This window comes from Danio rerio, chromosome 19 (genome assembly GCF_049306965.1).
Source record: "Danio rerio strain Tuebingen ecotype United States chromosome 19, GRCz12tu, whole genome shotgun sequence".
NCBI classification, from domain to species: Eukaryota; Metazoa; Chordata; class Actinopteri; order Cypriniformes; family Danionidae; genus Danio; species Danio rerio.
The window spans coordinates 22000930-22013634 of NC_133194.1; the positions used below are offsets into that span (position 1 = coordinate 22000930).

General features: G+C 34.2%; 2 protein-coding genes, 1 non-coding gene and 1 pseudogene across 11 annotated transcripts in view; 3 read left to right on the plus strand and 1 right to left on the minus strand.

The window, feature by feature from the left end:
- The window catches only part of evx1 (even-skipped homeobox 1), a 153983-nt gene that overhangs the window by 24041 nt on the left and 117237 nt on the right, over positions 1–12705 (minus strand). The gene's annotated exons all lie outside the window — the stretch shown is intronic.
- Positions 3624–3973, plus strand: hoxa10ap (homeobox A10a, pseudogene; annotated as a pseudogene).
- On the plus strand, positions 5875–10622 carry hoxa9a (homeobox A9a). 2 transcript variants are annotated; one of them, XM_073931085.1, is made up of 3 exons: positions 5875–5987; positions 8649–9174; positions 9468–10622. In XM_073931085.1, exons 2-3 carry the CDS (start codon positions 8661–8663, stop codon positions 9704–9706), a joined length of 753 nt encoding a protein of 250 aa, XP_073787186.1. In that variant the 5' UTR covers positions 5875–5987; positions 8649–8660; the 3' UTR covers positions 9707–10622.
- On the plus strand, positions 6102–6177 carry mir196a-2 (microRNA 196a-2). Its single transcript, NR_030109.1, has one exon. It is a non-coding gene; the product is annotated as a microRNA 196a-2 (primary transcript).

Genomic DNA, 12705 nt, shown 5'->3' on the forward strand with positions numbered 1-12705 from the left:
CTGCCTTATCCTTTGTGGCATAGATCAACAAGATACTGGGAATATTCCTCAGAGATTTTGGTCCCTTTTCCCATGATAGCATGATGCTAAAGGGATAGACATTGTCAGCAACAATAGTCAAGTAGGCTGTGGTATTGAAACAATGCTCAATTGGTACTAATGTGCCCAAAATGTGCCAAGAAAATATTCCCTACGCCATTACGCAGGATGAATCCATGCTTTCATGTTGTTGATGCAAAATTCTGACTCTGCTATCTGCTATCTAAATCAAGACTCATCAGTCCAGGCAACATTTTTCCAGTCTCTCCAAAATTGTTTTATTTTGGTGGGCCTGTGCAAATTTAAGCCTTGATTTCCTGTTCTTAGCTGACAGGAGTGGCACCCGATGGGGTCTTTCTGCTGCTGTACCCCATCCAATGTGTTGTGCATTCAAAGATGCTCTTCTGTATACACCTTCAGACATAAAGGTACCTAAATAAACCACAGTGGTACCTCAAAGGTGCATAATGGTGCCAAAATGTACCTAAAAAGGTACTACTGAGGTACCAATATGGATCCTTCAGGTACAAAAATGTACCTTTTGAAAAGGCACTGCCCCAGTGACAGCTCCTATACCTCTATTTCTGAGAGTGTACCTCTATTAATATTAGCTATATATTAATAGTTATTATATAGAATTATATATATTAATAGGTGGACAGGTGGACCTAATAAGGTGGCCGGTGAGAGTGTGTGAATGCGCACACACACACACACACACACACACACACACACACACACACACACACACACACACACACATATATATATATATATATATATATATATATATATATATATATATATATATATATATATATATATATATGCGCGTGTGTGTGTGCTGGGGGGGGGGGGGAGTAAGATGATTCAGTGCAATTGGTTAATTGACACACTGTAATAAATTCACAGATTTTCACGATATGTTACTATAATTTTTCACAGTAAATTACATTAGTGCCACTTTACAGGATTAAACTGTTAAATTTAATGTATTCAGAATTTTACTGTGAAATTAAGGCAGGCATTGTGATTACAGTAAATTACTGTAAAAACGGCTATGTCTTCTGCACATTAGTTGTAGGAAATCAAACAGCATTAATAATTTATTTAACATAGAAATTAATACACAATAACTTTTTTGCTAGTAGGTCAAATATTTTATAGTGCAGGAGAAACTTAACTTTTTAACGCTTTGTTTATTTTTTATTGGCTAATTCATACAAATTTAAACCAAGTCCCCTGCAGGTGTTTCCAAAATAAGCGCTTTAAACCCAGTCGCTAAAACATTCCACAGCGCTAACCGTCTGGATCCAGAGCACGGTTTAATATTACATTGCTATTAATCTATACAGTTTGATAGAATACAATAAGAGGATTTTAAAATTTCAGTTTTAGCACCGGATCAAAAAGTTCATTGCAAATAAAGAACTATGCTGCGTCGATTAAGCAATTCATTGAGGATAAATCAAAGACGTGACTTTCTTTTAAACATAGACAAGCTGATTTATAGTTAGTTGATCGACGGTTAATTGTAGCCTTAATGAATCATACCAGCTTTCAGGGATGGCTGAACATTAACTGGAGAACATAACGTTGACTTTTGTAATCGTGAAACATTATCTTGCCTTTCACCATAATTCAGTAACATGAAGAGGTAAAGAGGTGTAGACTATTTTCTATCTTTTTTTTTTTGTTGCACTTTCTTTAGTGAAAAATAAATGCTTCCGCTGGTAATGCAATGTGGGATGTTTGTTCTTAGGTTTCTGTTACAGCGAACTCGATCTTGAGAACAAAGAAATGTGCGAAAGGACTGCTTTTATCTGACAATTTAACTTTGGTTGCTAGGCCTACTGCTAAAGGACAGATACATTTTAGATAAACAAATGTTAAGTAAGGTTGGATGCATGCGCATGTTTGTGCAGGCCAATTTAAGTTCAAACCTGAAGATAATATTTCATACAATTTCTAGTCTGCAGGAGTCTAACTAAAAACCAAAGTTTTTTGTAATTTGTCACGAGGTATGTAGCTACTGAAGATGTACTACATAAAGTAGCTTCAATTATATTAATAATTAATTTGTACATTAGCCCAATCACTATTTATATGTTTAAAGTAATAAATAAAATATAAAACCACAATATTTTTATAAAGTATATATTTATAATTTTCCTATTATAAATGAAAAAGGTGAAAATGCAACCAGATTTTTGCCTCGAATTGAAATTTGATTATCCAAACACTAAATCCCCCTTTCGTACTTATATTAAACATGAATTCGATCAAGTCAATAACTTTGAATCGGACTGCGTGCGGATTGTTTGTTTTGTTTTTGCATTTGGATTTTAAAACTATTTTGTTAATAACATGTTGAATACGGCAATTTCAAATATGTGCACCAGAAATTTCAGTATTTTGTCACATACAAATAATCTACAAACAATATTAATTAAATGGATCGTTTCGTTATCATTTACTCTCATTCGACGACCGAACCATATTTAATCTAATGACCACTTGTACAAACTAAAAAAAATGTTTCGATCAATTTTGTGTGAATTATCTATATTTGTTTCTAAACTGTTTACACATTTAAATGTTATTTAAAATTAAACTCGATTGAGCTCGAAATTAGATTTGGTATATCTTAAAATAGCCACCTGTTCTCTGTTTTAAATACACAATTTTCAAACGTTTGTGGAAACCGCAAATTCACATACCCGCACGTTTAAGCCCTGGGCTTTAGGTTAAATTCAGCATGACGTGTTGAACAGAGCCGTCCCACGTCTGACCTTTTCTGGGTTCTGAAAGTTGCTGATACTCTACAGACAGATGACGAAGGGTTGGTGGGTGTGGCTCCTCTGTTTCAAGGCTCTCACTGGTTAAAATGCCAGCAATGGATTGACTGAGGGCACTTCATCTCACCCAGCTTGTCAAAGCAACCAAATGACCACCAATGAGCTTTCTTGTATTTACCCCGTCAATGGCATGTTCATTTAGCCCCGAAGAGAACGAGTGTCCATGGATTCACAAATTGTTAAAAGGACTGAACCTGGGAACTAGAACAGCATCAGCAAGTGAAGTTTATTATCTTTAACGGACAATTGTAGCTGCTCAAGCCATACGTGTGACCAATATGGCGATGTGGTTTTTAACAGTTCGTGTTGCATACGTTTTGTTTATCTCCTCAGTGCATCAAAACAGAGGTGCACATTTTTTTTGAGCCGCGGAAGTCCACTAAGCCAGATGTCAGCCACACTGAGGATTTTTGGATCACGGGATGAGTTGTGATATGCTAGAATCCAATAAAGTTATCATGGTAGCCTACCTCAAAAGGACCAGATAGACTATGAGACCTAAAGGCAGACACAAGGCTGCTGTTGTGGCTGTTTATTTAGACTTCATATTGCAATACATTTGTCAATGGAAAAGTAAAGAAATTGTATTAGTGTTGTAAATTCCCCAGATGAGTGAAAAAACACTGGGAAATCAGCACATCAGGAAAATATATCATGTAGGTCGGGCAGTGCGCAGTGTAATGTGGCAAAGGAAAAGTAAGGTAATCGCTAAAGCTATCTAGCTATGCTACTATTCTGCTGTCAGTTGTTCTTTATTAATACACGTGCTGTACCACATAATGGGATGAGAGTTAAGCAAACTGGCTAACGGGAGATTTACCGGAAAAATTGTCCATACGCCAAACATACATCTAGACTTAAAGAAGAATAGAGATATACTGAAGAATAACAACTTGTCTTAGTTTTTATCCTGCAGTAAACAATATTTAGTTAACTCAGGAGCGCCGCCTAGAAAACATCCGCATCTTGCACCTGATCGACAGGCTAATCAAAAGTCAGTTTCCCGTAACCGGGAACAAATAATTTATACAACCCTTTCACTATATGTTTGCAGTCCATACACATATTTAGGCTACAAATGTTATAGGCTACACGTTTACATTATAACACATTTGATTAACGTTATTTGTTTTTTAAATTACGTTTCATTAGCCAGCAGTGTGAAAAACAAACACTGGGCTATTGTTGATGATGCTTTATTGAAATGGCTTTGCCTTGATTTGCTCTTAATGTCATGTATTAGGCTATATAAGAATAATTTTGACAGTGTATTAAAATATTGGAAAATACTATCGTGCTATTTTTATACAAATATTAGTCCTGTTTTTATACTACACGATTGTAGCAATGTCGGTGAAATAAACTGTATTTTTTTTTTTTTTTTTTGCGAAGCTAGCCTTTAATGTAGTACTTAATATATTTCTGTCTTTTTTACTGATTATTGCTAATGCCGATTAAACGCGAATTGTAATAAAAGGTTTGTTTGGCATGCAAACACAGTGTTGGGGAGTTGGCTAGCTAGCTACAAGCAGCAGATTAACTAGTCTAGCTATTTTCAGTAGCTTTAGTATCAGCTGCTTATAAAACAGTGAAACAAAGTAGCTCCACCAGAAGCTTATTTTACATCAAATAGAGGTGTAGATTAACAATAGCTACATTTTATTTAGTAACCCTGCAATGCAGCAAAACAGCGTCGTCTTACAAGATCAAATACTAAAATTGTGTAATATCATCAAATCGTTTGTTGGTATATCCCATATTTCATGGTTTCACATTTATATTTGTCTAGTAAATAAAAATGTTCATGTAACACTTAAAATTCAGCAAATGACCTGTCAACTGACACAAAGAATCTTTTGCAAAGGCCTCAATATAATTTCTTATCATAATTGAGCTATCTGTAAAAAAATTTTTGATGTGTACTTGAAGGGATAGTCCACCATTTACTCATCCTTCACGTGTTCCAAACCCATTTCAGTTTGTTTTTCGGTTGATCGATCACAAAATAAGGTGATCTACCGTGAAAGTCAGTGGTTTCAGGTTTGTAATATTCTTCAAAATATCTTTGTTTGCTTACAATATAAAAAAGAAACCCATAGAGGTAAATAATGAGTAAATTAGAAATTTTTAATAAACTGCAACTATTGCAATGCTAGGCCTATATTTGTTTCAATGTTGTATGTTGACCTTTGTCATTAAACAACGCTTCTAACTGTGTTTAAATTTGATTAGCCTATTTAATTTATAAGGCCATTGTCAATTGTCAAATATTAGCCATTGTCATTTGTAATCAGTTAATTATAATTTAAATAACCAGATACGTTTAGGTTGTAACTTGTAGTATAAGTTAACCTCTTTTTAAGAATGGACGTTTGACAGTCTTGGTTATCTTATCAATATACATTTTGATGTAGCTCCGCCAACATTGGGCGAAACAAATAATAAATTTAATTTCAAAATAAGTACTAATACGGTTGTTCTTGTGTGGGCCTACACGTTTCCCGATAGGTTTACTTATTTATTTACTTACTCAAGAGTAATTCCATAGAATAACTATTTATTATTATTATTATTATTATTTATTATTATTTGATTTATAAAATGTATTGAATTACAATAAAGAGAATGGTTCAGAGCTAAGAACATTTTAAAAACCTAATGAACTTTTTAAACCAAAACCTAAATGAAACAAAGGTTATGGATGTGAATATGAAGGTTCCGTCGACGATAATGTATTATCTTTACCAATTATTTTGTACAAACCCATATATTTTGTCTTTAGCTTTATATATTTTCCTTTCGTAAAGCTTTTGGTTTAAATCCATAATGTTCAAAGTATTTATAAAGTTTACTGATATCTATGGCGGGAATGTGTTTAAGCAGCGAACAGCCACAACATGTATAGACACAGCAGTATAATGGTGAGTTTAGTCTACTTTTGTGGTATTTTATTGCTGGCTACTTTATGAGGCTCGTCACTTTTCCGAGTGACTACCCTCAGTGCAGACAGGAGAGCGGCAAGAATTAAGACGTTCAGATTTAGGACGCAAAACAGTATTTTTCCGAGGTCACAATTTTACGCCAACAGAGGTAAGGTGCTTGAACTATCGCTAATTGTTTGATAAAAATGCATTAAAGAATGTGGAGAACGGCGTTTTGTTCAGATATCATTAACTGTTTTGTCTGAAAATTTGAACCAGACTGTCGAGTGGTTTAGGTAGTTTCATGTTGTTGGGATTACATTCAAACTCTGCAACGTGAAACTGTCTTAATTGCCCCAGTTTCATTCCTCTGTATAACCTACGATATGTTAGTGGACAAAGAAACAATCTTAAAAGCATTTAAATTACCAGTAGTTGCTTGTTTTTAGTCTTTTTAAAATTGACTAAACGTAACTGAGCTATTTTATCGAATTAGGCTACTTATTTAGATGTATATTTGTACTTGGTTTATTGCTTTGCTATGAAACGAACTCATGGGAGATCATGATTTGTCGAACTCAAAGCAGACAGCAGACTTAACAAGGCCTCGGTTACGTCCAATATACCATAATCTTGCCTTGCCTGCTTTAAACGACAGCGACCTCGGTGGTATGCCACTGTGCTCAAGAGACTGCCATCCTGGCTTCCGCCTAGTTTTATAAGAACTGGCTGATCACAAAAACAAGACTTTATGGCACTCCAGTAGCAACAGCTAAAGGAAATGTATCTGTGTCTAAAAAACATGAATAGGCGCCCGTGATAAAACGCGACCGTGTTAACAAACACCCCTGTGCAGTTTATGGCTTATATGGTCATGCTGTTTCCGTCTTTTTCTCTTTCTCCCCTCTATTTATGAAAGTAGTGGCGTTTCCTGCTGTAAAATTGTGAAATCCAGTGAAATGTCTTTCTGTTTATCACTGATGAATAACTAAACTGTGTGAACAAATATTTGTTTCTGAATAATATTTGTTATAAGAGCCGATGCAGGTTTGATATTTTGTGTACTAATATGGCTGTTGAGAATAATATTCAAACAAGCTAAAATATCGTTATTTTATTTTAATTTACAAACATTTTGCATTCTAAAAGGAAAGTTCAGAAATCATGTTAAATTTGTTTGCATGTGCCATTAATTAAATTGTGTATTCTTTTTGTTCCCTATGATTTATATAAGCGACATAAATAGGACACACTTTGCAATAAGGTTTTATTAGTTGAAGTATTTACTATTAATCACTGCTTATCATTTACTAATGCATTTTTAAAATCTAAATGCACTGTGCACTGTTAATGCACTGTGAGTTAAAATAAACAATGAAAAACCTTATTTCCATTAACTCTAACAAAAAATAAATAACTTGTAATAAACGTTTTGTTGATTGAATACATTAACTAATGAAATCGTACTGTGAAGTGGTACACAGAAATGTACTCAATTTATCTCCAATTTTTTTTTTTTTTTTTGCAGTGTTTAAATTTACGTGTAACGACACATTACACTGATTAGTTGTTTTGTGTTACAATTACACTGAGTGTTGTTATTAAAATACCTAAAATAAAATGTATTTATGCTACTCTATTAATACTAATAATTAATAAAATAAAATTCCGTGTAACAATTTGACATTATTGTAGCCTAGTTTCGATCTAGGCTAACTATTGGTAGCTAATATATTTATTTCCAAATTAGCTTCCATATTCTTGTATAGCTTACTTCTGTTTTAACTTATGCTCAGCCAAACGTGTATTGTAGTATTCTCATTGATATCGAACATTTTGTAATAATGTACTCTTCAAGAGTATAATTTTCGCGCATAAAGAACGCACGTTTATTTAGATACTATTTACATTTTAAAATCAGTCTTCCTATTGTGATTTGATTTTTTAAAATTCTTTAACATCGACCAAACAATAATTATAGTATTATTGTTGTTGTGCAGGTTCTTTGGATTATTAAATTATTATTCACAAAACTCAGTTTTTATTTAAATAAATGTTTATTTAAAAAAATGTACCTAGTGGTTGGTTTTTGTCCATGGTTTATAAAATGTTATTTTATTTTAAAACGGGTAGAACCAACCTGGAATTTTGTGTATTGCCTATATAGCAGTAGGCGCCCATGCTGTTGACTTTGCTGACCATGTTCATTTGCAAACAATTTTTTTTTTCATGTACATAAAATAAAAATATATATTGAATTGGAATACTTTTGTTTTTATTGCCAAATCTAAAAGAAGTATATACATAAACAGGTATCTCAGATAAATGTATGATTGTTTACAGTAGTCTACATTCTGTCAAAATATCCGGTCCGTGTTGGTCTGCGGTAAGGTTGTGCGAATTTAGTTAATTTATGTCAGACAGAGCGTAAAATTTTGTAAACGATGCAACATTTAGATTGTGCTTCTATTGTCCTATCCAATAAATGAGAGAACATTTCCTTCTTTTTAGATGGTTAATTTCTCAACGATATTCTTGTCTTAATTATGTCCCATTTGTTAATTGTTTCCACTGGATAGAAATGTTTTTTTTTCAGTTATTAAAATCTGAGTTTTTTTTCTTTTTTTTATTTGATCGATTTTCCCCCGTACCAGTGGTCACGTGGTCACTTCACCCAATCAAATGGCACTTTGCTCTCAACTTATTATCTGACTGGGGCTTTGAGAGGGGGAAGTTGCCTCTCCATTTTCACATATTGCTATTTTGTGAGTGTGTCACTGTATGTGTGTGTTATTTTTAATGTGTGTGTGTGTGTGTGTGTGCATGAGAGAGCGCTCCTGCCATGTCGACATCCGGAGCTTTGACAGGATACTACGTTGACTCTATTGTTATACCGGGCAGCGAGGAGACTCGCTTCTCCTCGGGTTTAGGGCTTATTCAGCACAGGCCAACCATTCTACCTGCAGACCTTTCAGACCTCGGCCCCTGCACATTCCCGGCAAAGCAACCCGTTTATGGTACCTCAGATTGGGGGCACATCCCAACGCACTTCTCCACTGGTGTACCGTCAGTATATCAGCCCCATGCGCAACCTCCAGTAGTTGGGGATTATGTGCAGTCTTGGCTCTTGGATTCTGCATGTGGGTTACCTCAAACTGAGCCACCGACGGTTAATCACAATCATGCCAAATCCGATACGAATGAAACGAATGATGACGGCACGGAATACAGTCCGCATACTATACTACAGCCTGAAGTCTTCACAAACGGAGGATGTTCTACCAAAACAGAAGCAGAATCTAGCCGAACTGCTGAAAAGAGTGGCGACATCGAGGGGAAACCGGGCGCTGATCCAGGTAAGCTGACCAAATTGTCGGATATATAAGTACAATGATATCAATTTATAGTACTTTTGATAATGTGATGTCACGATTCTCATGTAGTTGCCTTCTGTAAAATAGTTCGAACTATTTTGCTAAACATTAGATTTGGGATTGTAACAAGCGTGGGAGATTTGTTTGACTAACTGTGATTTATGCAGCTGCCTGGATTTTAAATATATATAAATTTTAAAATGAATGAAAGAAAGAACATTGCTGCTCGCTTATAATTTCGATACCCTCATTCCCTTCCCTCTACCTTTTCCCAGAAAACCCTGTGTCCAACTGGCTTCATGCGAGCTCGACGCGTAAAAAACGCTGTCCTTATACTAAGCACCAGATCCTCGAGCTGGAGAAAGAGTTTTTATTTAACACTTACCTCACGCGCGACCGGCGATACGAAGTCGCCCGTCTACTGAACCTCACGGAGAGACAGGTCAAAATTTGGTTCCAAAACCGCAGGATGAAGATGAAAAAGTTCAACAAAAATGAAACGAAGGAAGACTAAGACTAAAGCACTTCATGTAGGTGAGGATGAGAGATGATCCATCCTGTTACTGAATTTATTTTGTTGTGGGATTTTACGTTAGATTTTGTGTCCTTTTTTAAGTAGCCTAAATTATAAATGTCTTAAAGCATGCTGGGATCAAGTTGTTTCATAAGTAAATTTGACTGTTTGTTTGTCGTAATTGGTTTCATGTTAAGGCACAACTTCCTTTAGTTTGTTTTTCGACGCAGGTTTGAATATTAAAAAAAAAACGGTATTATTCAGGTTAGATTTTTTAAGGAATGAATGAACGTTGAATCCAACTGTGCTATCCCCTTCGGTTTTAGATTAGTATATTGTATATCAGCGTTGCATATTTCAGACGCTAATTAGCTAATAATGTAGCTTTAGACCGAGGATTTTAAGTTCATGCATTTCTGCAAAGATTTACAAAATGTGGCCTAAGAACTGGCTTTTGTAATGTCATTACCACTACCTATAGTCACTTCACTGCCTTTTTTTATTCGAACAAATTTTTCATGCCATATCAACAGATATGATATTGGATGAAGTTTACGAACTTCAGGGAACAAGTGAAACATGAACAGTAGATACAAAAGTATTGTAGGCAACTATACAAATACCTCATGGTCTGTTGACCTTCATTGCGTTTTTTTTATTTGTTTTTATTTGTTTACATTTCTTAGATGTATTCTGTGATTTTATTTATTGAATAATAAAAGCATTTCATATCTCCAAATATGTCTGCCTTAAATTTTGTAGTCTGTTTTATATTTTTAATAGCATTTACGTTGAAAAAAATATGTAATACGTTACTTGTAAATGTAAGGTTTTATAGATTGTTTTATGCTTGTGTTTTTTGAATACATGTGCATTCTGTAACATGAGAAAAATAAATGTATTGAATTTAAATTAGGTAGAATTATTGTCCAGTTATATTTCTTTTCTTTTATTGAATTTTATCTATTTTTTTATTTTTTATTTTTTGCTTTGTGTGCTATGTAAGCATAAACGAAGAGATTCATTACATTTTTATGATGAGAGCTATTTTGGAAGAAACGTGAACGCCTTCAGAGGTATTAAATAAAATTGTAAGGCATGATAAAAATCTAAAGAAACAACATATACAATTTACTTGACCTTTTGTAGAGTGTCATTTATTTTTGCAATAAGTCGTTTGAATTATAGGTATTATATTTATTCTTAAAGATTTTAGGTGACCAAACTCTTACTTTAATAGATACAACTGTGAAATAAAACTCTGAAAACTCTGAACCAAAATATACTAACTGTATTAACTGTGAATTTGATAAATATTCTTATAATTATATATATATATATATATAATTAATTTGTGTGTGTGTGTGTGTGTGTGTGTGTGTGTGTGTGTGTGTGTGTGTGTGTGTGTGTGTAAATAGACCTGCCATCAGTCCTTAAGGAATGTATTCCAAAGCAAGCCTAAGCGAGATTGAACTCGGAGAGAGCAGGCCTGTATACTGGTCTGGCAGATGAGGTTGTTAGCCGCATCCAGCCATAAAAGACAATTACTGCTATAACCGTTTATGGTGTGCAAAGCGCTGCGAGGCGAGAAAACGCAACACAACAGATATTATGAGAGTCGACAGCTGGGGCCAGTGAACAATGCACCACGTGTGCATGATTCTGTGGAGTTAAAACGAGAGATTTTTATTTTAGCTTTTGCGATTAGGTGCTACCGGGGGTTAGGGCTGGTTATTTTTGATTGTACTTTAACCAACCTTAAAATGCAAATATGTATGTTTAATATTGTCCTTTGTTTTATAAGTCCTACTGAGTAGTCAGTGACACGGGTTTAGCGGACGGACTTTGACTTCAAAGGCCTCACCACAGAGAAAAGGCAGAATCGCAGACACGGCAATAGACATTGGCATTCCGCTTTCAATTGCTTTATGGCTGTCCAGGCACAATTATGCCGTTTTCAGAGGTCCGTCACCCATTTGGAGAGGTGTTTTCTCTTCAGCCACCCTGGCTTTCAGTACAAAAAGAGAGCGGATATAATCTAGTTTAATTGCCCTCTCATTACAGTATTTCCTTACAGAACCCTATAGATAGACTGTGAAATGGAGTCAAATTCTCTAGAAACAAAATAGTCAAAAACAATCATTTTAAATGTAAAAAGGAAATTATTTAAGTATTGATTTTCACTTGCAGAGGTAATCGCGGACGTCCAAACACAAATAAACTACTCTTTTAACTGTGTCTGTATTGGTATAACCTCTGACCACTTGATGTCAGTAAAACATCATAATTGCTACTTGTTTTCAGCATTTGCAGTAGCATCACAAGCCAAAAAAAGTTGTGCTGTCTGTTCATTTATGTCTACACTGTACATGTTTAAAATAATAATAATTTTAATAATATTAGCAATAATACTAATAAGAAAAATAATAGTCAGGTATAATTGTACAGTGAATCATGAACATTATTTTTGAGTATAATAAAAGCCTAATCTCGTATTTTAATTTATAGTTTAGTGAAGACGACGTAATTCCTTATATGTATATTTTAGTTATTGCATACTTATATGAAATTTTCGCATAAACTTGTAAAGAAAAAAATATACTGGGTTATAATTACATTTTACAAAACATTTGACTAAACATATTACAACGTGTAAACCAACCTTGTGTATAGCAATCTTAAATTGTGTAAAACCCAATTAGGTTTACGCTATATTGCCCAGATGGCGACGAAAATATTTACTTGGTAGCTAATAAAGACATACAATAACCATAACACATTCTCTTAAAAAAGTAGAAGAGAAAAACTTCAAAAGAAAAACAGAATTAAACGTAGCACCTTCTTTTTATTTTCTTCTTCTTTTTTAAAAAACAATCTCAGTACACTAAAAAGTAATGGCTAAGCCTATTTATAAAACACAGATCCTTGATTGAAAACCCAGTATTAAGTAAGGAAAGTGCCGGCAAGGTAATATAGTGTTACTTTGTGAAAATAACAGA